The sequence below is a fragment of the Chiloscyllium plagiosum genome, unplaced genomic scaffold (genome assembly GCF_037043375.1).
Source record: "Chiloscyllium plagiosum isolate Xiang-an unplaced genomic scaffold, Cpla_swu_hap1 HiC_scaffold_13, whole genome shotgun sequence".
Classification (NCBI taxonomy): Eukaryota; Metazoa; Chordata; class Chondrichthyes; order Orectolobiformes; family Hemiscylliidae; genus Chiloscyllium; species Chiloscyllium plagiosum.
The window spans coordinates 38,901,893-38,927,520 of NW_028270151.1; the positions used below are offsets into that span (position 1 = coordinate 38,901,893).

General features: G+C 39.4%; 2 protein-coding genes across 16 annotated transcripts in view; one reads left to right on the plus strand and one right to left on the minus strand.

The window, feature by feature from the left end:
- On the plus strand, window positions 1-24,843 carry LOC122555990 (lactosylceramide 1,3-N-acetyl-beta-D-glucosaminyltransferase). Of its 8 annotated transcripts, XM_087993539.1 has the most exons (3): window positions 167-353; window positions 6,738-6,824; window positions 18,847-24,843. In XM_087993539.1, exon 3 carries the CDS (start codon window positions 19,185-19,187, stop codon window positions 20,319-20,321), a length of 1,137 nt encoding a protein of 378 aa, XP_087849665.1. In that variant the 5' UTR covers window positions 167-353; window positions 6,738-6,824; window positions 18,847-19,184; the 3' UTR covers window positions 20,322-24,843. The 8 variants fall into 8 exon arrangements, with proteins under 8 accessions (XP_043558271.1, XP_043558274.1, XP_043558275.1 ...); XM_043702336.2 differs by lacking the exons at window positions 167-353; window positions 6,738-6,824 and adding an exon at window positions 1-75; XM_043702339.2 differs by lacking the exons at window positions 167-353; window positions 6,738-6,824 and adding an exon at window positions 129-146.
- The window catches only part of LOC122555988 (guanine nucleotide exchange factor DBS), a 404,319-nt gene that overhangs the window by 147,425 nt on the left and 231,266 nt on the right, over window positions 1-25,628 (minus strand). The gene's annotated exons all lie outside the window — the stretch shown is intronic.

Genomic DNA, 25,628 nt, shown 5'->3' on the forward strand with positions numbered 1-25,628 from the left:
GCCGTCGCTCGGTTAGCTGTGGCTGGCCGTTGTGCTCGGCGGCTCGGGTATCAGTCAGGAGCCGGCGGATCGCGGGTAAGGATCTTTCCACCGCACCGTTCCTGCTCCGAACGTTTAACTCCTTCTCACCGCGCCTCGCCTTTTGTGTATGTGTATGGAGTGGTTTATTTCTCGTGTCCATATAAGGGATTAGAGACCGTGCTGGGAGAATGTCACCCTTATCTAGAAGTTTCCACGGGACCTTCGCGCGAGGCGAAACCGGTATGGAGTGGGATGTAACCGGTCATGGAAACTCTGCTCGGGTGTGTCTCTCGCCTACCTCCCCCCTCCCGGAAGAGGATCCAGAGTAATGAGTGAGATTGTCTGCTTTAAAGTATAAGATTCAAACGCATCCTTTGTCAGAACTGTACACTCTTGAAGTGTTGGCAGTTTACGGGGTTATCTACCTCCAAAAGCAGGTTTCCTCACTCCAAAGTAGTTTTTTTTCCCGTTCACTTTCGCAAGTTCTGATTGTTGCTCCCGTGTGTGTTATCCGCTCTTCCCTGTCGCTTTCGTATTTTTTAAATGAGCGGATAAGGCTGCCCTCGCCTGACTAGCATGTGACAAAAAAAAATACAAACACCAAACGGTGGACGGAACCGTGCCCCGCGTTAGGTTTTACCTGGGCTCATAACCTCCCGTTCTCTGGGGAACAGTGGTCGTTGGAGGCTTCTCCTGGGCCTGGGATTTCTCCAACTTTTTTTTTGTCGCTTTCTAAGTTTCATGCAGTTGTGGGAGCCCACTTTTAAGAGAACGGCCACACATGTGGGGCTTTCATTCCAGGCAAAGCAGAAGTTATGACGGTGACCGGTTATGTTCCCTGAGCCGGTTAACTATTTTCATGACATTTCAACAATCCGTTACTGACACCATTTCATTTCTAGTAGTTTTGCGGTGAATTCAAATTCTCAAACTCAACTCTGGGATTTGATTTATAATTTTAATTAATTTAGCCCCAATGTTTATCTTTTATAATCTGGAGCAAACACCAATTCTTAATATTTGCCAAAAGTAACTGGTTATTCTACCTATCTACAACTCAAAAGTTAGTGTGAACATACTTGACTCTGTTTTGCAAAGAATGTGCAAATACAATGTGTATTGATTAGGCTAAAGAATACACTTTTTTTAATGTCAGTTAAAAGCATCTTGTAGAATGTGTTTGAACAGCCAATGCACCAGGGCAGTGGTGGGGTTTAATATTTTGTTAATTTTTTTTTAGCCATTCATTTGGTGTATGATGGGGTAGTGCTTTGAAAGTTGGTGACATTTGATATCTCAATGTTCACTTTTGAAGCTTTGAAAGAGCCTTCTGAGAGTCACTAGATTTGAGACTTAATTGATGATTTTTTTTATTATTTGGATAAAGTAGATATCTGGAAGATGTTTTGAAATTGTTTTTTCTGGGCAGTGGAACAGCCATTTCTTAATGGGAGAAGCTAGTTTATTTAAAATTTAAATGCGGTTGCTCAGTTTTATCAACACTTTTTTTTTTGAAAATTTTTTACATTCCATCAAAGACTGATTCAGCATAGATAACCAATGTGAAACATTAATCTAATTATTTGCATTCCTAGTTTCTTTTCCCTAAAGCCTGAAAGAATAATTATTGAATCTGTTTCTATCATCCTTTCAAGCACTGCATTTCCAGGCCACGGCAAAACTTTGTTTAAATTCAAGTTGACTCTGGTTGTTTTGTCTGTTACTAAACATTGTTTGGTTACCATGTTTCCACTGGAAACTGAACAAATGGAAAGAAATTAATAAAATTGCTTGCAATTTTTAACACCTCTATCCAGTCTCCTCTTGACTTTGCTCGTAAAGTGATTCAACTTGAGCCTTTCTGATTTCTTCGCTTAACTGTAAGTCCTTCATCCTCAGGACCATTCATGTACTCTTTTCATAATCTCTTTTTTCTGTCTGCTGCCTAGAGTTGAACATAATAACGAAGCTGTATCCTATCCATGATAAAACTTCATGTAGCATATGTCTTGTTTTCTTGACAGGCTTTCTAACTTCAGCTTCCACCTTCAAATTTTTGTCCATTTTGTCTTTCCTGCATTTGTTTATTTTATATTGTTTATCTTGCTGTTTGCAAATCTCTTGTAAAATATTTAAATAAAAACTTGATTTTTGGGATTTGCCTCCTATACCCAATAAAATCAGCTACCAATTCAATATCAATAATTCTTGGCTGGCCTGTAATGTAATTATAGAATTCATTTACCTGTCTTTTTTCTTATCCCTAGGTGTTCTTGCCTAGCAAAAATCCACCAATTCTGGTCTTCAATGTATTAACTGATAGTTAGTTATTTTTCTTTGGAAGACTGAAGTTACTGCATAGGTTTGGAAATATTGTGCAGGGCAAGCAAATGCAGTTGCTTTGAGAAGCAGAGCAGAGCAATACTTTGGTTTTTACTTTCAGAAGATAACTTGCTCAGTTTGGGGGTATGAGGGTGGATATATATCTTGGCTAAATGTGAAAATTAAGTAATGCAGAATGCAGTAGCTTGACTTAAAATAAGATGGAAAATGAAGTGTGTATTGCAACCTTAGCAATAATCAAAAGAATATTTGTATTTCTTAAAATAATGGCCTTTGCAAGTTTAAGGTTGGCAAACCATGCTAACACATTATACATTTGAGACCAGAGTACAGAGCTACCTCTTCTCCATAGCAAGGAGATGAAGCCAAGAAGCCTTATTAACCAAGTTGATTTCAGATTCTGGTTTTCTGTCAGCCAGATGGCTTTTAAAAATATGTACTATATGTTGCTTGCAATATGGATTCTTAACTTGTTTTATGCATTTGTGGGATTTTGGTGTCGCTGGCTGGCCAGCATTGGTAGCTCATCTTTTTTGCCCTTGAAGGTAGTGGTGAGCTGCCTTCTTGAATCGCTGTAAGATACTTGGATGGGTTGATCCACAATGCCAGTAGGGAGGGAATTCCAGGATTTTGACTGACCAACCGACCTCCAAGTCAGGGTGGTGTTTCTACGTACCTGCTGCCCTTTCCTTCTAGGTGGAAGTGGTTGTGGGTTTGGAAGGTGCTGTCTAAGGATATTTGGTGAATTTCTGCAGTGCATCTTGTAGATAGCACTCAGTAGCAGCACTGTGGACTAGTGATGCAGGGAATGAATGTTTGTAGATGTGGTGTCAGTCAAGTGAGGTTGCTTTGTCCTGAATGGTGTCAAGCTTCTTGTGGTGTTGGAGCTCCAAACATTCAGGCAAGTGGAGAATATTCCATCATATTTCTGATTTGCGCCTTGTGGTGGACAGACTTTGGGGTGTCAGGAGTGACTTACTTGTCGCAGTATTCCTAATCTCTGACCTGTTCTTGTAGCCATTGTGTTTATGTGGTGAGTCCAGTTACATTTTTGGTCAAGATAACCCCAAGGATGTTAACCGTGGGGGATTCAGTGATGGTAATACCATTGAATGTCAAGGGGTGGTGGTTGGAGTGTCTCTTGTTGGTGATGGTCACTGTCCAGCATTTATGTGGTGCAAATGCTACTTGTCAGCCCAACCTTGGATATTGTCCAGATCTTGTTGCATTTGAGCATGGGCTGCTTCAGAATCTGAGGAGTCACGAACGGTGCTGAATACTGTGCAATCATCGGCACACATTCCCACTTATGACACAGGGAAGGTCATTGATGAAGCAGCTGAAGATTGTTGGGCATAGAACACTACCCTGAGGAACTCTGCAGAGATGTCCTGGAACTGAGATGACTGACCCTCCACAACCACCTTCCTTTGTGTCAGGTATGACTCTAACCAATGAAGTGTTTGGTCCCCTGATGCCCATTGTTTCCACTTTTGCTAGGGCACCTTGATGCCAAGCTCAGTCAAATGCAGTCTTGATGTCAAGAGTTGTCACTTGCACCTCACCTCCGGAATTCAGCTGTTCTGTCCATGGTTGAACCAAGGCTGTGATAAGATCAGGAGCTGAGTGACCCTGGTGAAACCCAAACTGGGTGTCACCTAAGTGGGTTGTTGCTGAGCAGGTGCTGCTTGATAGCACTGTTGATAACACCTTCCATCACTTTACTGATGATGGAGAGTAGACTGATTGATTGGGCGGTGATTGGCCGGGTTGAATTTGTCCTGCTTCTTGTATACAGGATATACCTGGACAATTTTCCACATTCAGGTAGATGCAAATGTTCTAACTGTATTAGAAGAGCTTGGCTAGGGGAGTGCCACGTTCTGGAGCACACGTGAATAGATTAGATTAGATTACTTAGTGTGGAAACAGGCCCTTCGGCCCAACAAGTCCACACCAACCCGCCGAAGCGTAACCCACCCATTCCCGTACATTTACCCCTTTACTTAACACTACAGGCAATTTAGCGTGGCCAATTCACCTGACCTGCACACCTTTGGACTGAGAGGAAATCGGAGCACCCGGAGGAAACCCACGCCGACATGGGGAGAATGTGCAAACTCCACACAGTCAGTCGCCTGAGTCGGGAATTGAACCCGGGTCTCTGGTGCTGTGAGGCAGCAGTGCTAACCACTGTGCCACCATGCCGCCCACACGTCTGGAATGTTATCGGGGCTCATTGCCTTTGCAGTATCCAGTGCTCCAGCTGTTATTTAATAATTACGTCCTGAGTTTGTTTTAGACCTGGCTTACACAAACATGTGAATAAGGAACAAGAATAAGCCACCCGACCTTTCAAGCCTGCTTTGCCATTCATTAGGATCTGATTTTAACTTTCCTCCACATTCCTTTCGATAAGGTCAGGAGCTGACTGGCCTTGACAGAACTTAAACTGTCAGCGAGCAGGTTATTGCTGAGCAAGTGCTGCTTGATGGCTCTGTTGATGACATCTTCCATTACTTTACTGATAATCAAGTAATTTGGGGCAGCAATTGACCAGTTAGATTTGTCCTGCTTTTTGTGCAGGGTAATTTTTTTCTATCTAAATTGTGTAGCTGCATTCCGCATTGAAGCTGTAAGGACCAATTATATCTATTTCCAAGGTGTTAAGTTTTGTTTCCAGGGTGCAGTTTCACATTGTTAACATGTGAGGAATGAATTGGATGGAATAACCTTGAATTTTAAAACTCTATCTTAGTGCAGTATTCATTTGGCCCTCATTTGCAAAATATTCTTAAGTGTGATCTGTTACAGTACAATATCCAAGAATGGCACCACCACAATAGGTGGTGTTTAGGCCAGTTGGAGCCTGGCTGTTGCAGGCTGGCAGCATTGAGTTTATGCACTTCTTTCTTTCCTTCACTTTTGAGGCTAGAGCAGTGTCAGCAGGCAGGAGTCTGGACTCCCAGTGGCAAGGCTGGGAGTCAATGTCTTGTGAGGCATCGGTGATATTGTTGCTCTTTCTTTAGTGGGATTCCTTGAGGACTGGAACACATTGCAGAATCTCTGAAGCTGCACTTGAGATCCCAATTTGAACAGAACATGACGTCTTATTTATGTAATTTCTTTTAATCCTTGCACCTTAAATTGGTGTCGCATTATGCTGACAAACACTCTTTTTACTATCTTCAGAATAAATGTGACAAATATTTTCTTCCATTAGGAATTAATAGGGGCCTGGATCTCTTGGAATTTCATATTAATTGCAATTTGGCTGGTTTCTCCATAGGAATGTAGGACCAAGGAGCATTTGGTCCTTAGCCTACTTGATTGTTCACTGAGAACATGACTGACCTTGTGCAGTCTCCACTCCAGTTTGCTGTGTACCTTTCCATAATGCTTGACTTTGTTGATTATCAAAAATCTTACTAACTATCCTTGAAAAAAATTCAGTGACCCAGCCTCCACTTTTCTGGGAAAGAGAACTCTGTATAAAATGCAAGTTCTCATTTTCAGAAGTAAGAATTTATGGTATTGAAATATTTCACTAATATGGGAGCTCTGTGTTTGGAGGGAGAAGATTGCACTGGCAGTCTTAATGTGATGATCCTTGTTGATACGTGTGAATTAGCTGCAAGAGATCCACTCCTCATGCATATTTCCAAACCACTTTGAACTTTACAGTAACAATGAAATTATAGCTACTTTCATCATTACCTGATTCTGTCAGGTGTTTTTACAATCACTAAGTGTTTTCAGTTAATGTAGACTAGCTGTATTGGAAGTTTGGTTTGAATTAGGAATCAGTAGTCAGCATTAGGGAAATATCAGTTTTTACTGATCAATCTGCATGCAAAGAAATGCCTTGAAGTTTCACTGGGATTTGTAACTATCCACTCGTGTCAATGGATTGTTCAGGTCTAAGTCAGGTTACTGTGCATGTTATGCAATATAATGACAAAGGGTTTTTTTTCATGAAACAATTTGACATTTCTGGAGTGTAATTCCCAAAAGTAATTGAAAATTCTAAAATTGATAAATTGATGTTTTCACTTAATCACTCGTCCTGTCCTTGTTAGGCTCATAATATTTTATAAATTTTTTTCATTTAAACCATATTTCATTATGTTTCTTAATTTCTTTTGATATTGCTCTGTCTTTAAGTATGTTGCTTTTGCATGCTAGGATTTAACACAGCAGTTTTGGAGATACCCTGTATAATATATATACCTCTGGACCTTGGGTGAACACTTGCACTACCAATTATTTGATACAGTTACTGTCATGTTTGAAGGTGCAACATTGCTCATCGAGTGATTACATCTGATTGAAGCTTTTCTAAACAAATTGACAAATGTTTTCTCTCTGACCAGTGGGACTTTATCCTGCACGTACATGGACACAACTATTATAAGTTGATGTTAAGCCAATGGAACGTGTAAATTATTGCTTCCTATGCTGTAAGTGATTTTTGACTTCTGTTTGCATCTATTCTTTGAATAAACTATTCAATTTAATTCCATTCCCCATGTTTTACTTATCCTGTACGTCAATTTATATATTCAATTACTTTGAAAGTTCTGTAGTCTGTTTTCATCCTCTTTTCAGATGATGCATTTCAGACTCTCAACCCTGCATGGAAAATTATTTCTGTGCATTTCCTTTCTTGGTCCTTTTGCAATTTTTAAAGCTCTGACGTGGCTGTTGCCTGACCAATCTGACTCATCACTTTTCCTAACTAGTACAATTTTATCAAAGTCTCAATTTTTAAATACTGCTTGGGTATTTAAGGAGAACAACTCAGTTCTCTAATAAGCCCCTCATTCTGGTGGTCCTCTTCTGTGCCTTGGTGTCGTTCCTAAAGCAGGTAATATTTTTGTGGCCAATCATTTGAGTTTTGAACAGTGTGCACGTTTACTATAACCATTTTGTTTTCCTTCGTACCTACATACAAACCAGAGTACCCCAGTTAATATTTGCCAATGTTGAAGACTTGAGTACATATTCCTGAGTTTGTTTTTGATTATGTATATTCAAAATAAGTAAGTATGCTGTCTTTTTATGTTTACTCCAAAGTGAATCATTTCCTATCTCCAATAAACTGCATCTGTCATGCACCCATTTTTGCAAATGTACCTGTTTTTCTTAGGTCTGCGATAAACTTGATAAAAGCAATAGGGAGCAAATTACTACAGATGCTGGAATCTGTATTGAAAACAAAAATTGTTAGAGATCACTGCGGATGAGGCAGCATCCGTGGAGAGAAAGCAAGCAAATGTTTCGAGTCTAGATGATCCTTCATAGCTGAAGTGAAGTCTAGAGAGGGCAGCATTTATGCAGTAGTTTAGGGGGTGGAGACTAAGGGATGTCTAATTCCTCTATACCTCCATTCACCGCCAGGATGGTTCAAGAGCTCCTGGCTGCTTCCTCATCCAGATGCCCTGAAAACTCCCCATATACAGCCACTCTGCTCCACTTGGCTGAATTTTGTTCTCTCTCTGAAAAATTTCTCCTTTGACTTGGCAGAAGTGAGATGAATTAAAGTGGCTATGGGTAAGTGCATGGGTCCCAGTTATGTGGAACAATCCTCGTTCCAGTCCTAATTGGCCATCCTCCTACAACTCCTTTAGAACATAGAAGAATACAGCGCAGTACAGGCCCTTTGGCCCTCGATGTTGCGCCGATCCAAGCCCACCTAACCTACACTAGCCCACTATCCTCCATATGCCTATCCAATGCCCGCTTAAGTGCCCATAATGAGGGAGAGTCCACCACTGCTACTGGCAGGGCATTCCATGAACTCGCGACTCGCTGAGTAAAGAACCTACCCCAAACATCTGTCTTATACCTACCCCCCCTTAATTTAAAGCTATGCCCCCTTGTAATAGCTGACTCCATACGTGGAAAAAGATTCTCACTGTCGACCCTATCTAAACCCCTAATCATCTTGTACACCTCTATCAAGTCACCCCTAAACCACCTTCTCTCCAATGAAAACCCCAAGTGCCTCAGCCTTTCCTCATACGATCTTTCTACCATACCAGGCAACATCCTGGTAAACCTCCTCTGCACCCGTTCCAGTGCCTCCACATCCTTCCTATAGTATGGCGACCAAAACTGCACACAATACTCCAGATGCGGCCGCACCAGAGTCTTATACAACTGCAACATGACCTCAGTACTCTGGAACTCAATTCCTCTACCAATAAAAGCCAGTACGCCATATGCCTTCTTCACTGCACTATTTACCTGGGTGGCAACTTTCAAAGATCTGTGTACATGGACACCAAGATCCCTCTGCTCATCCACACTACCAAGTACCTGACCGTTAGCCCAGTACCCCATCTTTTTATTAATCTTACCAAAGTGAATCACCTCACACTTAGCTACATTGAACTCCATTTGCCACCTTTCTGCCCAGTTCTGCAGCTTATCTATATCCCACTGTAACCTGCCACATCCTTCCTCACTGTCTACAACTCCTCCGACTTTCGTATCATCCGCAAACTTGCTCACCCAACCTTCTAACCCCTCCTCCAGGTCATTTATAAAAATGACAAACAGCAATGGTCCCAAAACAGATCCTTGCGGAACACTGCTAGTGACGGCACTCCACTACTCCCCTCTGTCTTCTTCCAGCCAGCCAACTCCTAATCCAAACCTCCAACTCACCCTCAATGCCATACCTCCGTATTTTTTGCAGTAGTCTACCATGGGGAACCTTATCAAACGCCTTACTAAAATCCATATACACCACATCTACCGCTTTCCCCTCGTCCACCTCCTTAGTCACCTTCTCAAAGAATTCAATAAGGTTTGTGAGGCACGACCTGCCCTTCACAAAACCATGCTGACTACCCTTGATCACATTATTCCTATCCAGATGTTCATAAATCCTATCCCTTACAATTCTCTCTAAGATTTTGCCCACAACAGAAGTGAGACTCACCGGCCTATAGTTACTAGGGTTATCCCTACTCCCCTTCTTGAACAAGGGAACCACATTTGCTAGCCTCCAATCTTCTGGCACTACTCCTGTAGACAACGAGGACATAAAAATCAAGGCCAATGGCTCTGCAATCTCCTCCCTTGCTTCCCAGAGAATCCTAGGATAAATGCCATCAGGCCCAGGGGACTTATCTATTTTCACCCTTTCCAGAATTTCCAACACCTCTTCTTTACATACCTCAAAGCCATCCATTCTACTTAATTGTGACTCAGTACTCAGATTGACAACAATGTCTTGTTCCTGATTGAATACTGATGAAAAGTATTCATTCAGTGTCTCCCCAATCTCTTCAGCCTCCACGCAACTTCCCACTACTATCCTTGACTGGACCTATTCCTACCCTAGTCATTCTTTTATTCCTGACATATCTATAGAAAGCCTTAGGGTTTTCCCTAATCCTACCAACTAAGGACAGTTGGATGCAGTGAAGACTCTGAACCTCAACAGGCAAGAAACTATGGTTATAGAAACTGTGCCAACAGTGAGGTTTTGGAAGATGGCATTATCTAAATAGTGGATACAACATAGGCATAGGAACTGGGAGAATAGGATGGAATCTTTACAGGAAGTTGGGTGGGACAAGCTGTAATGAAGGTAGCTCTGGGAGTCTTGATATGTTGACAAATGTTTCGGTGCTGCTGTTTCATGCTCCTGCCTGGATCTTGGAAAAATTTGTTTATTTTGCCTCTAATTTCCACCCTCTAACTTTTCACATTGTCCGCTTCTGACACTTCCCTTCCTTTCTTTGACCTCTGATCATTTTCAGGGAATCAACTATCCACTGCCATCCACTGACTCCCAGAGCTACCTTCATTACAGCTTGTCCCACCCAACTTCCTGTAAAGATTCCATCCTATTCTCCCAGTTCCTATGCCTATGTTGTATCCACTATTTAGATAATGCCATCTTCCAAAACCTCACTGTTGGCACAGTTTCTATAATCATGGTTTCTTGCCTGTTGTGGTTCAGAGTCTTCACTGAATCCAACCTATCACGTGCTTTCATTCTTGCCCCCCTCAATAGTTTGATTGGGTCCCCCTTCTCACTTTTCATCCCACCAACCTTCTCATTCAGAGGATTATTCTCCACCATTTCAGACCACTCCAGCAGAATGCCACCACACCTCACTCCTCTGTCTGCATTTGCAGGGATGGTTCCCTCCGGGCACACTATTCCATTCCTCAGCCACCACCACCCCACCTTCCTGTAGCACTTTCCCATCTAAACACAGAAGGGACCTCCTGCTTCACCATGACCTCCCTGCTCACCTTCCAAGAGTCTAAAGTCTTTCTAGGTGAAGAGCATTTCACCTGTACCACCTCCAATCTCGCACATTGTATTCATTGCACCTAATCTGGCCTATTGTACATTGGAGAAATCAAACACAAACTGGGTGACCGCTTTGCAAAACACCTCTGGTCCGTGTGCAAGCATAATTCCTGACTTTCCTTTAGCCAGTCATTTTAACACCGCATCCTGCTTGCATGTCTATCCTCTGCCTGCTGCAAAACTCCAGTGAATCACTGAAAACTGGAGAAGCAACATCTCTTCTTCAGGCTGGGTGCTTTACAACCTTCTAACTCAATACTGAGTTCATAGTACAGTACTGGCCCTTTGACCCTCGCTGTGCTAACCACTTATCCTACTGTCAGATCAATCTAATCTACATACCCTGAATGTTACTAACATCCATGTGCCTATCCAAGTGTTGTTTAACTGCCCCTAATGCATCTGACTCTACTGCTGGTAGTGCTTTCCACACACCCACCCATCTGACATCTCATCTAAACCTCCCTCCAATTAATTTTTTTTTAAATTATGCCCCTTCATAGCCAAATCCATCCTGGGAAAAAGTCTCTGGCATTAGGGACAGTTAAATGACACTTGGATGTTAGTAACATTGTACAGCTCTATCAAGTCGCCTCTCGCCCTCCTTCGCTCCAATGAGAAAAGCCCTAGCTCCATCAAACTTTCTTAAGACATGCTGTCCAGTCCATGCAGCATCCTAGTAAATCTTGTCTGCACCCTCTCTAAAGCTTCCACATCTTTTCTGTAATGAGGCAACCAGAACTGAGCACAATGTTCCAAGTATGGCCTAACCAGGACTTTATAGGGTGCAGCATAACCCTCGCAGCTCTTAAACTTGGTCTCCCTGCTAATGAAAGACAACATCTCATATGTCATCTTAACAACCCAATCAACTTGGGTGGCAGCTTTGAGGGATCTATTGACATGAATCCCAAGATCGGTGAATTGGCCATGCTAAATTGCCCATAGTGTTAGGTGATGGGGTAAATGTAGGGGAATAGGTTTGGGTGGGTTGAGGGTCGGTGTGGACTTGTTGAGCCGAAGGGCCTGTTTCCACACTAAGTAATCTAATCTAAACTCTCTGTTCCTCCACACTGCCAGGAATCCTGCCTTTAACCCTGTAATCAGCATTCAAATTTGACCTTCCAAAATGAAATATTTCACACTTTCCCAGGTTGAACTCCATCTGCCACTTCTCAGCCCAGCTCTGCATCCTGTTACAACCTACAACAGCCCTCTACACTATCCATACCCCACCAACCTTTGTATCATTGGCAAACATACTAACCCAATCTTTCACTTCCCATCCAAGTCATTTTATAAGAGCAGAGATCCTAGAATAGATCCCTGCGGAACACCAGTGGTCACAGCTCCAGGATGAATACTTTCCATCTTCTATGGGCCAGCCTTCAAGACCTTCAAATTGTGAACCCATTCCTTCCCTTTCCTTTTAGCGTTACTTGCTACATTCTGTCACTGCATTGAACTCCCCCCACAGTAGGACTGTCTATTCTTCCCAGTCTGGCAGTTAGACACATCAGTGTTCTGCTGTTCTGAGTACTTAATGTGGATGCGCAACATTCTTTCTCCCTTAGCACGACTCTTCTCTCCTTTTTCCCCCACCCCCCCCCACCAAATGCCAAACTCTTCCATAAATGCTGCCCTCTCCACACTTCACTTCAGCTGTGAAGAGTCATATAGACTCAACATTAGCTTGCTTTCCATGGATGCTGCCTGGCCCACTGACATTCAGCATTTTTTGTTTTCAGATAAAAGGCAATAGTCCCCTTTTTTTTTTTAAATCATAAAATGTCACGGGCAGTCTATGCATTAGACTGGAGTTGGTAGAAGAAACAAACATTAGATTTTGTTACAATTTTAAGGCAAAATAAATACTGCATTTTGAATAGATGGAAGCTGGTAGTCGCTTAATTATTTTATCATGTTGCAGGAATATAGGGGTTAAAACAGGAGGATAACTTAAGATTCTTGCTGTGTATAAGCAGCCCCCAAATAGTGATCAGGTCAGAACAATCTACAAGAATCATGGACACGATAATTTTGTCATTTGAACTATCCCAGGATTACAATAAAGGAAATATACAAGGTCCCAGAAGGTAACATTCTTGAATATTGATTATTTCCTAATAAGGAAATAACTTAATTCTGGGATAGTTAACACAGGAGACTTATTCTGATTGTAACTTCAATGCATTCATTGAAGATAGAAAGATTTAAAAATTAAAATAATTCTAGAAGAAGTCTACCTGACATAAACATTAGCAGGCCAAGTCATGATACGTAGGTGGTAAATATTTCTAAAGTAATTAGAATTGTAGTATGTCACAGTCATAGACATGTACAACATGGAAACAGACCCTTTGGTCCAACTTATCCATGCTGACCAGATATCCTAAATTAATCTAGTCCCACTTGCCAGCACTTGTCCCTCTACCCCTTATTCATATACCCATCCAGATGCTTTTTAAATGTTGTAATTGTACCAGCGGCCTCCACTTCCTCTGACTGCTCGTGCCATACATTCATTACCATTCGGGTGAAAAGTGCCCCTGTAGGTTCTTTGTAAATCTTTCCCCTCATCCAAAGCCTATGCCATCTCGTTCTGAACTCTCCCTACCCCAGAGAAAAAAAATCTTGTCTTTATCGAATCCATACCCCTCATGATTTTATAAACCTCCATAAGGTCACCACTCAGCCTCTGATGCTCCAGGAAAAACAGCCTCAGCCTATTCAGCACCTCTCTGTAGCTCAATCCCTCCAACCCTGGCAACATCCTTTGTAAATCTGTATGAAAAGCAGGGGGTGGGAGGGATGGAGAGAATCCCTATCCACTATCCACATAATGGAAGCCTTGTTGTTAACCTTTCAAGGTTGAAAGCTTTTAAAATCTGGTCAAACAACGTTTGGGGAAATAATGTTGGATATATGACAAGGGAACAAAGGCTTATAGTCTTCAAAGGAAATGGGGGCATTTCTAGGCTATTAACAGGTCTGTATCACTCAAAGGAAATATTTTGCATCAGTTTTTATGGTTAGTGCTGACAACGTGGATGAGCCCAGTGTTTCTTGTTTCTGTATTATTGTTGCTAAGTACCTTTTTTAATTTGTACAATGCAAAGTCCTACAAACAGCAGGGAGAAGAATGACCAGCTAATGTGAACCAGTAGGGTTACTTGAGGGGAAAGTGCGCTCGGCAGGGTGCAGTGCCATGTCTGATTTAAGATTGTCTAAGAGGCAGGAAGCAAAGGGTGATGGAGGGATGAGACTGAAAGTCTGATTGCAAGGGTTCTGCAGTGTTTGATGCTGGGGCCCTTGAATGATCTGTTAATGATTTGGCCTTAAATATCGAATGAAATTATCTAGTCGTTTGCAGATGAATAAACATTGGGATGATAAATAGTGAGAATAGTTGTAACTCCAGGAGGATATCACCAGGCTAGTCAATGGCAAATGGAATTCAACCTGGAAACGTGCAGAGTAACACACTTGGGGAGGGCTAACAAGGCAATATGAGTGGTTGGATCCTAGAATGTATGAGCTGAAAGGTTATGAAGTACGTGGGATACTTTCTATTAATAGCCAAGGCAGATAAGAGTAAGGAGGTTCTGCTAGAACTACACTAAATGCTGGTTCGGCCACAACTGAACTACTGTGTACAATTCTGCTCGTAACATAAGGAGGATTTGATTGCACTAGTGAAGGTGCAGAAGATATTTACCAGGCTGCTGACTGGGCTAGAGGATCTGAGCTATTAGAAAGATTGGATAGACTGAGATTGCTACTCCAAGGAAAACAATGGTTGAATGGGGACATGATAGAGGTATGTAAGTTTAAGGGCTTGGATGGATAGGAAGGAACTTTTTGATTAGAAGGAAGGAATGTTGATCAGGGGTCATAGATTAGATTACTTAGTGTGGAAACAGGCCCTTCGGCCCAACAAGTCCACACTGACCTGCTGAAGTGCAACCCACCCATACCCATTCCCCTACATTTATCTCTTCACCTAACGCTACAGACAATTTAGCATAGCCAATTCACCTAACCTGCCAATCTTTTGGACTGTGGGAGGAAACCCATGCAGACACTGGGAGAATGTGCAAACTCCACACAGTCCGTTGCCTGAGGCGGGAATTGAACCCGGGTCTCTGGCTCCGTGAGGCAGCAGTGCTAATCACTGTGCCACCATGCCGCCCCATTGGTTTGAGATGAGTCAAAGGACAAAAGAGTTGAGTGCATTTTTTTACTTGGGAGGGTGGTGGGAATCTGGAACTCGCTGTCTAAAAGGGGTTGAGTGAACTATCATAACATTGAAGCAATACTAAAACATTTTGACTGCATTGCCATTGCCTCAAGGCTTTGGACCAAAAGCTGGAAAATTGGAATTAGTATGTTCTTTGATCTTTTATGATTTGAATTGCCTCCTGTGTTGTAAATGTCTAAAAACTTCTGATTTTTCAAAAGCCATGAAGTGCTGTTTGAAATAAGTCTTTTGACCGGCTAGAAGCTACCACAGAGCCAATTGCTAGATAGCCTTCATCTAATGAGTGATTTGTTTATTTAAATCCAATTTCTAACAAAATGTGCTGTTGAAACTTGATGGATGTCTCCTGTCTTGATTGATTGCTCACTTTGCACCTTGAACTATGCATGCTAAGAGAATTACCACAGTTGCAATGAGGCACTGCTCTATAGTTTAGCACATCTCTAAGGAAAAGAAATATTAAAGAATAATTGGTTCTGTGGGGGAAGGAAGTGAGTCCAACTAGAGATGGGTGAATCACTAGACCATAATATCATCCACTAGACTTACTGAACATGAGGTAATAACAGGCTGTTAGAATAACTTTTCATTTGAAAAACAATTAAATGGGGTATTATGTTGTTTGATCAATAAGGGATAAAAATCAAATGAATGCTAAAGGAAAGATCGAAATAATGCAGAAAAGTGTAGATGCATGGAGGCTGATGGAACCACTTACATTTTCCTGAAAGTAACTGCTGTAGATAAGGCCAGCAGCTCTTTTTTTTTTTAAAAAATAGAATGACCATAGATGTACAAAGCCAAAAAGGGTTTTGATAGATTACTGCACTATATTAGACCACAGTTAAAATGTAGAGGTAATGCTAAATCATGGAGATTCAACAACTAAAATTCACCAGAATGATTCAATGTAGGGAACTATAATTGAGAGGGACTTGACAAGAAGGCCATTAAGATGAAGAAATTTTCTGGGTAGTGGGACATTTCCTCTGGTTGAAGATACACTGGAATTGTTACGTAGGTGTTCAGAGCATGGAATATTTTTCTAAAGGATGTTGAGACCATTGCAACTTTTAAGGGAATATTGGATAAATATTTAAGTAGATGAGGATATAAGACTATGAAATGAATGGAATTTTATATTCTGGATGTATTGGCTTTGTTAGAATAGTTTGGGAAGCACAAGTAAAATGTTTTGTTTCTTATAATTTGAATTAAGTGTAGTATTAAGAAAAAGCAACTTGTTTTGTGCAGGTCTGTCAATGCTGTTGCTACTTCTAGCAAAGTGAAATCCCTAGTCCAAAGCATAATTCTTGATCCCTCTATTTCAGTATGATGTTCAACAATGATGTATCGATTCATCAGCTGATAGTTGTAATCTGTAGGATGTTTCTTAGTCGGTGTTTGTCTCCAGACCCCAACAGTCCGGTCAATGTTGAGGAATATCAGGGCCACTTCTCATTTTCCCCACCCAAGACTCTTGTCAGCATACAATCTGCTCTGTCAGGACATGTTGTCCCAGTGATCAATGTACCCATAACATGTTTATTACATTGCATGGATCTCTGATCAGTGTGTGTCAATAATGTAAGTAAATGCATCAGCGTGAGTGGAATCTCCTCCGGGTCTGCATAGCATATGCCATAGAGGGCAAGATGCTAATGGTGTTGGAGTCTGGAGTATTAGCTGGTTTATCTGTAATTATTTGGAATAAAATTGTAATTTATATTAAGGTTTGCTGCTCTTTCGTCTCCTGGTGTTGGTATGGGTTGCCAGACAATGAGAACTGCAATCTGTTTCCATAACAAACTTGTTGCTCTGTAATTAAAACAAAACTCTGGATACTGGAAATCTGAAACCAAGACAAAGTGCTGGAGAAACTCAGCAGGTTTCGCAGCATCTATGGACAGAAAGGCAGAGTTAACTTTGAGTGCAATGACCTGTCATCAAAACAAATGAAAGACGCTGGACTTGAATTCTGGTTTTCTGTTTACAGATACTGCCAGACCTGCTGAGTTTCTCCAATACTCTTCTTGCTTCACTTTCTATAAAAGCTGTGTTGAGTAATTTTCCTTTTGTTAGTCCGACTCAACCGAAGTCAGTCATTTTGTAGATGTAAATGATCAAGCTATTTATGTGGAACCTATATTTGTTAACTTTTGCTCTAATAATTCAAACAGATTAGAAAAATGAAATCTGTTCCTGCACTTGTGGACATAGGTTTGCTAAGACTGTTTTGCCATGGTCTATGATGATCAGATTCAAACCTAAGTCTCTAGTTTACTAGTCCTGTGACAATACCACTTTTCCATCAATTCTATCTGGCGTTGCTGTTTGTGGGGAAAGTTATTACTACAGGTGGCTTCTACATCTATTAGCAACTCAGTAATTCACATGCAAAGAAAACATGGTGGCATCAGTGCAGATACATTGCTGTTAAACTAAGTGGACTGAGTAAGTTAAAATGTAAAATTATCTTTCTAACCTTGAGTAGCCACTTCATGATTTATCATCTACATTTAAAGAAAGAATGCTCTTCTGGGCTACTCATTTGTTCAACAGTACCCAAATATAGTAAATAACTGCTTACAGCCGATTCAAACTGTTTTCTGGTGTCCCTTTTGATTACTCTGGACTTTGCCCAAGTATTTTAGAACTGGACTTAAAATATACTCAAGACATCCATCATGATGTGTATTCTGTGAGCCTTAACTATCCAGATTACAAAGCTCACCATCTAAAACAATTGTAATTCTCTCTCCACTGATTTTCATGAAGTTGATAGTGATGAGCCTATAAAGTGTGCATGGATGATATTGCTTATGGCATCATTTAATTGGGGCTATAGCAAATTGAATGAAGGTAAATAGAGGCTATAGGGATTATTCTAATTCCCTACATGCTTCTAGACTTGGTTGAGCACTTCCAGCATTTTGTTTCAGTTTTCCAGTGTCTGCAGTATTCAGTTATAATTCCTGTCCATTTTACTTCCAAACAAATTCCACAAACCAACTCAACAATTTTCTGTTCATGTCCTGTTAACAAGCTCGTTACTGCTTTTCCTGGCAACTATACTAAAACAAATAATATTTGCATTGGACGTCTACTTGATGAGCTACAATGCTGCAGAGGTGTAATCCAATATAAAAGTTGCAATAAGGAAATCAAAAACAGAAATTGCTGGAAAAAAGGTGGCCTAGCAGAGTTCATTTCTGAAGAAGGGTTACTGTATCTGAAATGTTAACTCTAGTTTCTCTCCACAGATGCTGCCAGACCTGTTAACTTCTTCCAGAAATCTGTTTGTGTTTTTGTAAAAGTTGAAGTCACGCCTAAATGCTTGATCAGATAGTGAATCATGAATGGCAATGGAGGTTTGCATGTGCAGGAATGCTGGCACAGCAGAAGCTAAGAAATTTTGAGTTCCCTGTAGGTAAAGTCAGAGGACATGAAGAGCTGGATTTTGATCTCCCCTAACCATGCCTTGGTTAACTGCATGTGCACACATGTAGTGGACAGTTTGAGAAAATAAAATGAACTGCTGATCTGGCAGCATTTAGGCTATTTTTAACTTTTTTTTTAGGTTACAACATATATTCAATAGACATGAGTATTTGTGTCCCTGGCAAAATGTATATCATTTTTTCAACAGCTCAGTAAGGAATGTTGAGAAATTGCATGTATTGACAAGAAAAACTGAAGTCTCAGGTTACGGGCATGAATTATTTATTTTGGTTACTAAACATGGCTTTAGCTGTATCTAATAAATAACTTAAATATGCTGTATTTATATAGTGGATTAAACTTTTCACAATTTTTCAAATTTTACTTTGTAGAAAACCTTTTTTCTACATCTTGTGTAAATTATTTGTTGTTTACTTCACAGGTTCTGTGATTTTGGAACAACTTTGGGATAAACAAGTGAAACAAAAGATAAAGACTCCAGACACGGACTATGTTTTGACACTTTTTTCACATGGCCTCTATTTTGTTTGTGCTGGGAGAAAGCAGATTGCAGCATCTACAATAGTGCATCCAAAAAGAACAGGTGGTGATCCCTGGTTTATAATTTCAATTTGTATCTAATTCTATCTATTGCATAATATTCTATAGCAATAGATTTATTTCATTACATCAGCTATATAAAATATCACTGAAGTGCCAGGAAGAAATGCAGTCAAAAATCCTGAGTTTCTCGTGGCTGTCAAAAATTAAGATTGCAGAATGATTACTGTGAACAGAAGAGGAAGAAAACGTCAGTTTCTGCACTTAATTTTTACATGTTTCTTCTTCTCCCTTGTCCTCCTTTATTGGGAGCAACTGGATGCAAATGTCATTAGTCATGTGAAATCTTATTCATACAGATATCTCATCAATAGATACAGTTTTCTGAATGATAGCTTGACTTTGAACAAGGAGATAGCAGTTAGCCTACATAGTTACCAGTTCTTGATAACTCATGCAAACAAATGCCAAGATCAAGATGTGTTGCTGCTTTTGTTTGTGAAGACATCTCCTGAAAACCGTCCTCGGCGGGATGCTATCCGTAAGACATGGGGCAATGAACATTATATATATTCGGAGTTCAATGCCAACATAAAAGTGCTGTTTGTTTTGGGTGTATATAAAGATCCCTCCCAGCGTGAAGCTATACAGAGTAGATTACTAGTGGAAGATTTACAACATTCAGACCTTATCCAGCAGGATTTCTATGATGACTTTTATAATCTTACGTTGAAACTAATCTTCCAGTTCAAATGGGCAAATAGTTTCTGCCAAAATGCTAAATTTGTCATGTCTTCTGACGATGATGTTTTTGTACACACTCCAAATTTAGTAAAATACCTCTTACAACTGGATAAAGGGATACGTAATTTCTGGATTGGTCGAGTACACAGAGGTGCACCCCCTGTAAGGAATAAAAAAAGCAAATACTATGTTTCCTATGACATGTACCAGTGGCCTGCTTATCCTGACTATACTGCAGGTGCTGCATATGTTGTGTCTCATGACGTGGCAGCGAAGGTTTATGAGGCCTTAATGACCCTAAACAGCAGTCTTTATATCGATGATGTTTTTATGGGCATATGTGCCAAAAAAATGGGAGTAGAACCACAACAACATATGTATTTTGCTGGTGAAGGAAAAACCCCTTACCATCCTTGTATTTATAATCAAATGATGACTTCTCACGACCATGTGAAAGATATCTACCACTTGTGGCAAGAGGCAACAGACTCAAAAGTGACTTCTCTCACCTCTGGATTTTGGGGGGAGCTTTACTGTCGGCTGGTCAAAGTGTTTCTTCTCTGCAAACCGTACTATGTAGATACATATCCTTGTAGTGCTGCATTTTCTTAATGCAGTAACTACATGAAAAATTGCACTGATATTTTTTTTTAAACTGTGTATAGGACGCTGGCTGTGAATAGACCTCAAAAGGAGCAGTTTTAATTTTAGACCAAGTTGACCAGTAACTTGCCAGAGTGTTTTTGTCTATCCATAACTTTGAAAATCAAATCAAGTATAAAACAAAGTATCAACAGATTTTACAAACTGGCAAAGCCCCAGATTTGAGTACTAAATGTTGCTACCACAGTGGCTGCTAGTATACTTTCCCAGGGACTTGTCTAGTTGTGGGGGAAATGGTGAGCAGTGAACAAATCTAGGGACGTTTAAAGTTATTATCTAAATATCCCTAACGTATTCTGCTATGAAGCATTTCACCAACTAGCATGTAAACTTTTAAGTTATTCAGTAAAACAAAAGTTGTGTACAAAACAATTTCATCAGAATAAAACCAGGCTTACTTGTGTTACTTTTTTTTTTTTGAGGCTCTTAATTTGATCAATAACTCTTTTATGAAAGAAATATTCAGAATGTATCAAAACTGTATTTTTCATGCATGATTACAAAGTATCAGTTTGGATGGAAAAGTTTACATGGTTGAAAGTACATATCATTTCAGTTGGTAGTTATCAATGCTGGTTAATAATTTTCATTCCTCCCAAAAATCAATCAAATTTTATCTGAATGTTTGGTCTCAATTGTTGAAAATATTGTGGCCTAATACATGGCTAAAACTCTAAATACTGAAGAGAAATCCATTTTGAAACAAGTTACATGCAGAAACGAGTCTAACTCATTGAGGAATACTGGTGACAAGTTGTGGAATTGGCAAATATTCCTTACTTTGACATACATGTGCATAAACTGAAACATTAGCTACAGTTTTAAGTTAAGCCAATGGTTTGAATGGAAAGACCAAATTTGGAAATATTTTGATTTGTCTTTGCTTTTTATATGAAGAATTAAGTTCAGTCTTTGTTTTCCCAGTTTTTATGAAGAGCTAGTGATTCTGCTCTAGATTGCTAGCAGTCCTAGATTACAATTAATCATAAGGTTGTAATTTAAGTGCAGTATGCTTTTGCACCTTTTGAAGGTAAATGTTTGCATATTACAACTTCTCATTAAACTTTGAGTACAGAAGTTGAAAATCCATTTTGAATTACAAAACATTACTATTTAACCATCTTAGAGAATGTTGTGATCTTAGCAATATCACAATATTAATATTTCACTTGGTGGAAAATCTGAACACATTTTCTATTTATGCATACATCATATGGTTCGAAGTTGGTCTGGTAGTATCTTGATTTAAAATGGATACCTCTAGTGCATACAACAGAAACATGATTCAAGTTAACTGATGACAAAACTTAATCGACATTCATAAATGTTAGTATGTAACACCCATGTTGAATAATCTGTACTTCTAAAAATCTTACCCTAATAATCCACTCATTTACTTATCAAATTTTTGAACAATTACCAAGCTTGTTTTTATATCTTGGGACAGTTGGCAAATTCATAGCTTATTGGCAAAATGTGTAAATTTCTATTATGGAGAAAGTCCTTGTGTAAACTTTTTGTTTTGTAACCTATTTTCATATGATTATTAGCACCTTTTCATTTAAGTATGAAGTTTTAGTATAATGGAGGAAAGTAAATGTCTTGATGGAAGTTTTTTGGCAATGTAAACTGTGCTCTATACCAAACAATATCTGACAGCACACCATAGACAAAAATTCAAATTTTAAAACTTCGAGAACTGCTAACCAATGGAAAGCAGTTTTCATAACTTTCCACCCTGCATCAATCACAGCTTTTAATTCTGTCCAAGCATCTTCCTTTGCCATCCTTCTGGCAAATTTTGCTTTCTCATAAAGGTTATAGCATACTGTCTCCTAATTCCCCTGCTACAAAACTGAAACTTATTTTATCCTGTCTTTTGAAGTTTAAAATGAACCAAACAGGACAGCCTCTGAGATGTTTGAATTTCATCACCATTAACAGTGATGTTATCACTGCTTTTTCTGGGACCTGTAGATATTTCTGGCAAACTAAATTGTGCTAAAACTATGGATTTTTCAACAAGCCAATGGGGTATGATGGAATCTTGATAAGTAAACTGTCAGGTGCTAAACCAATTTTTCGATCTCTTTTGTTTTTAGATTACTATGTGGTGTGTAATGTAATGTTGCCTTTTTTAGGTTTGGTGTCTTCTACTTACACAGCTGTTAACTCTGCCTGTGCTTCACACTTGATTTATTAGACGTGAATTTATTCCTAGAAAATCAGTTCGTATGCACTGTCTTATTGTGATCTGTTCTGATTTTGGGGTAAGGTATTGGTATTCATTGTGCTAAATCTGGCTGCTTTAGATTTTTACATCTGTAAGCAGGTTCCCCATATCAATTGTGAATGAAGACAAAATTTAGCAGTGTGATCACTTGGAACTGTTCCCTAGATTCAAAACAACAGCACAATAATAAAATGTGCTTAATTGAAATTTAGGTAAATTGTCATACATTTCACTTGCAGATGAATCCTGCAATGTCTGAAGATTAGGAAAGTAAAGATTAATAACATGGATTCAGAGCAATTTCAATGGGTGCGGGGGAAGCTGGGTAAGCAAAAGTATAGCACTTCTGATACAGTACCAGTTTGTGAAGAACTCAGGGCCTGGTCTAAACATACCTTTGCTGAAATGTACAAACATCAATAATATGGATAATTAATGAAATGAAACACCAAGATTTTACAGTTTTGAAAACACTAGTTCTGGGCATTTATGAATGTGCAAATTGCTTGAAACATAAGGAAGTAAAAGAAACATTTCATGGGGGTGTTAGTGGTGCAACTGAGCAAAAACAAATTTTAGTTTGTGTTCAATTGTAGATGTAAAGTTCTTATTCACTTAAAACCAGTAAACATTATACTGTAATTTTGTAGATTTTTGACTTTTTTCTGGTTTTGATCCATTCAATGCACATTATCTGATTACAGAACAGTAATTAACTTAATCACATACCTGTGGTAGTTGCCCTTTTTTCTCTTTTGTCAAGGTGTGATATACTAAATGTAGATGTATGAATTTTAAATGTGACCATTTTAAGATTAACTGGAACTAAAAAGGCTCCATCTGTTAAATTGAATTTTTAAAATTGGCTTCATACTTCAAAATTTTAGGGACTGGGTAGAGCAAGAAATTGCATTATCTTCATTTTTTGGGCATACCATGTTACCAATTATTGCTAAATAGGCTGCAAAATTCACTTTCTTTACAAATTGCCATTTTTAGTGAGCATTAATTTAAATGGTGTCAAATGTAACAAAAACACACTGGTAAGTAAAGGGGGCACTTTTTTGTTCTTTGTTAGACTATTTTGAGGGACTTCAACTATGCACCTGGACAATGATTTGCCATACTTGTTGAATGAGTGCCCAATACTGCCAGAGGTGGAAAATCTTTAATTTTTCAATACAGGTTTTCTTTCTTTTTAATAAACAAATGGGTTTCAAATAAATTGGTTCTATTTTTAAAAGCAATAACACTTAATTTGGCAAACATAATGGGAAAATATGGAATTGGTTATTGGCAAGATCTAGCCCACGTTTGCCAAAATAGTAGCTTTCTCCATGTTCAAAGAAACTTGAGGCAGTTTAGAATTTTTCTCCCATGTTGTGGTATGAGTGGAATTGTTTCAAATTGTGCAGTGGGATAGTTTGGAGATGGGAAACCATGTGAAATGTTGTTTGTTTTTTCTTTTGAAAAAATGTCTGGATAATTTAAAACAGGAAGCTTTCAACCAAAAAAAAAATACCTCACTCTTTAAAATTCAGACTACTTGTACTACTTCCTTTTTTGAAATTTTAAATATGAATGTCGGACAAGAACCATGAAAATTTCACAAGTGACAATGTGAACCCTTCCTGAAATGTACTAATTTTTGTTGTTCCTTTTTCTAAACTAAACTATTTATCCTACTCTGCACTTGAAGCTTAATTTTTATTTTTTTTTTGTAGATTTAATGCCTGTCCATAATACCTTTTTTTTTTAGGGTACATTTTTAGTAAACAATTATGCTTCTGCCACTAAAGATATACCCACTAACTTTGGAGGGATGAAAGAGTGCATTATCTAATGGGAGAATGTATTGCACACTTCCTCTTTCATATTTTTACCTACCTCACACAAACTTTTGTTTCCAAGATAGCTCTGGCTATTTAACTTAACAAGTTGAACAGTTTTAAGACAAAGCAGTTTTTGCAGTAGTACAGAAGTAGTTTGAAATGCAATGGCACTATTTAAAGGTTTGTCTGTTGTTTGAAACTATCTATTTAAGCTTTCTATATTTCACTGTTAAACTTCACAATTACATGTGTTTTAAAAAATGTAATGTTACACAATTAAACAGTTGCTTCATGCTAGTTTTGCACCTCTATTTTCCAACTCCTTAGAAAATGTATATTTTTGTTATTTTCAAATGTGTTCTGGAAATTTTGTCTGAGAAAAATAAAATTATATAAAATAAACTTGCTTAACCTTCAGTTTGAAAAAAATTGTTCTTTTCCTGAGAGTGGGCCTCCACTGCCCTCTGGGGCAGAGCATTCCACACAGCCACCACTCTCTGGGTGAAGAAGTTTCTCCTGAGCTCTGTCCTAAATGGTCTACCCCATATTTTTAAGCTGTGTCCTCTGGTTCAGCACTCGCCCATCAGTGGAAATATGTTTCTACTGCCAGGGTGTCCAATCCTTTCATAATCTTATACATCTCAATCAGATCCCCTCTCCGTCTTCGCAACTCAAGGGTATACAAGCCCAGTCGCTTCAGTGTAAGGTAATCCTGCCATTCCAGGAATTGACCTCGTGAATCTACGCTGCACTCCCTCAATAGCCAGAATGTCTTTTCTCAAATTTGGAGACCAGAACTGCGCACACTACTCCAGGTGTGGTCTCACCAGGGCCTTGTACAGCTGCAGAAGCACCTCTTTGCTTCTATACTCAATTCCTCTTGTTATGAAGGCCAGCATGCTATTAGCCGCCTTCACTACCTGCTGTACCTGCATGCTTGCCTTCATTGACTGGTGTACAAGAACACCCAGATCTCTCTGTACTGCCCCTTTACATAAATTGATTCCATTGAGGTAGTAGTCTGCCTTCCTGTTCTTGCCACCAAAGTGGATAACCATACATTTATCCACATTAAACTGCATCTGCCCACTCACCTAACTTGTCCAGGTCACCCTGTAATCTCCTAACATCCTCATCACATTTCACCCTGCCACCCAGCTTTGTATCATCAGCAAATTTGCTAATGTTATT

Excerpts from the sequence above, each read along its gene's own strand:
- LOC122555990 (XM_043702336.2), top strand. The coding sequence starts at position 19,185 with ATGATTACTGTGAACAGAAGAGGAAGAAAACGTCAGTTTCTGCACTTA.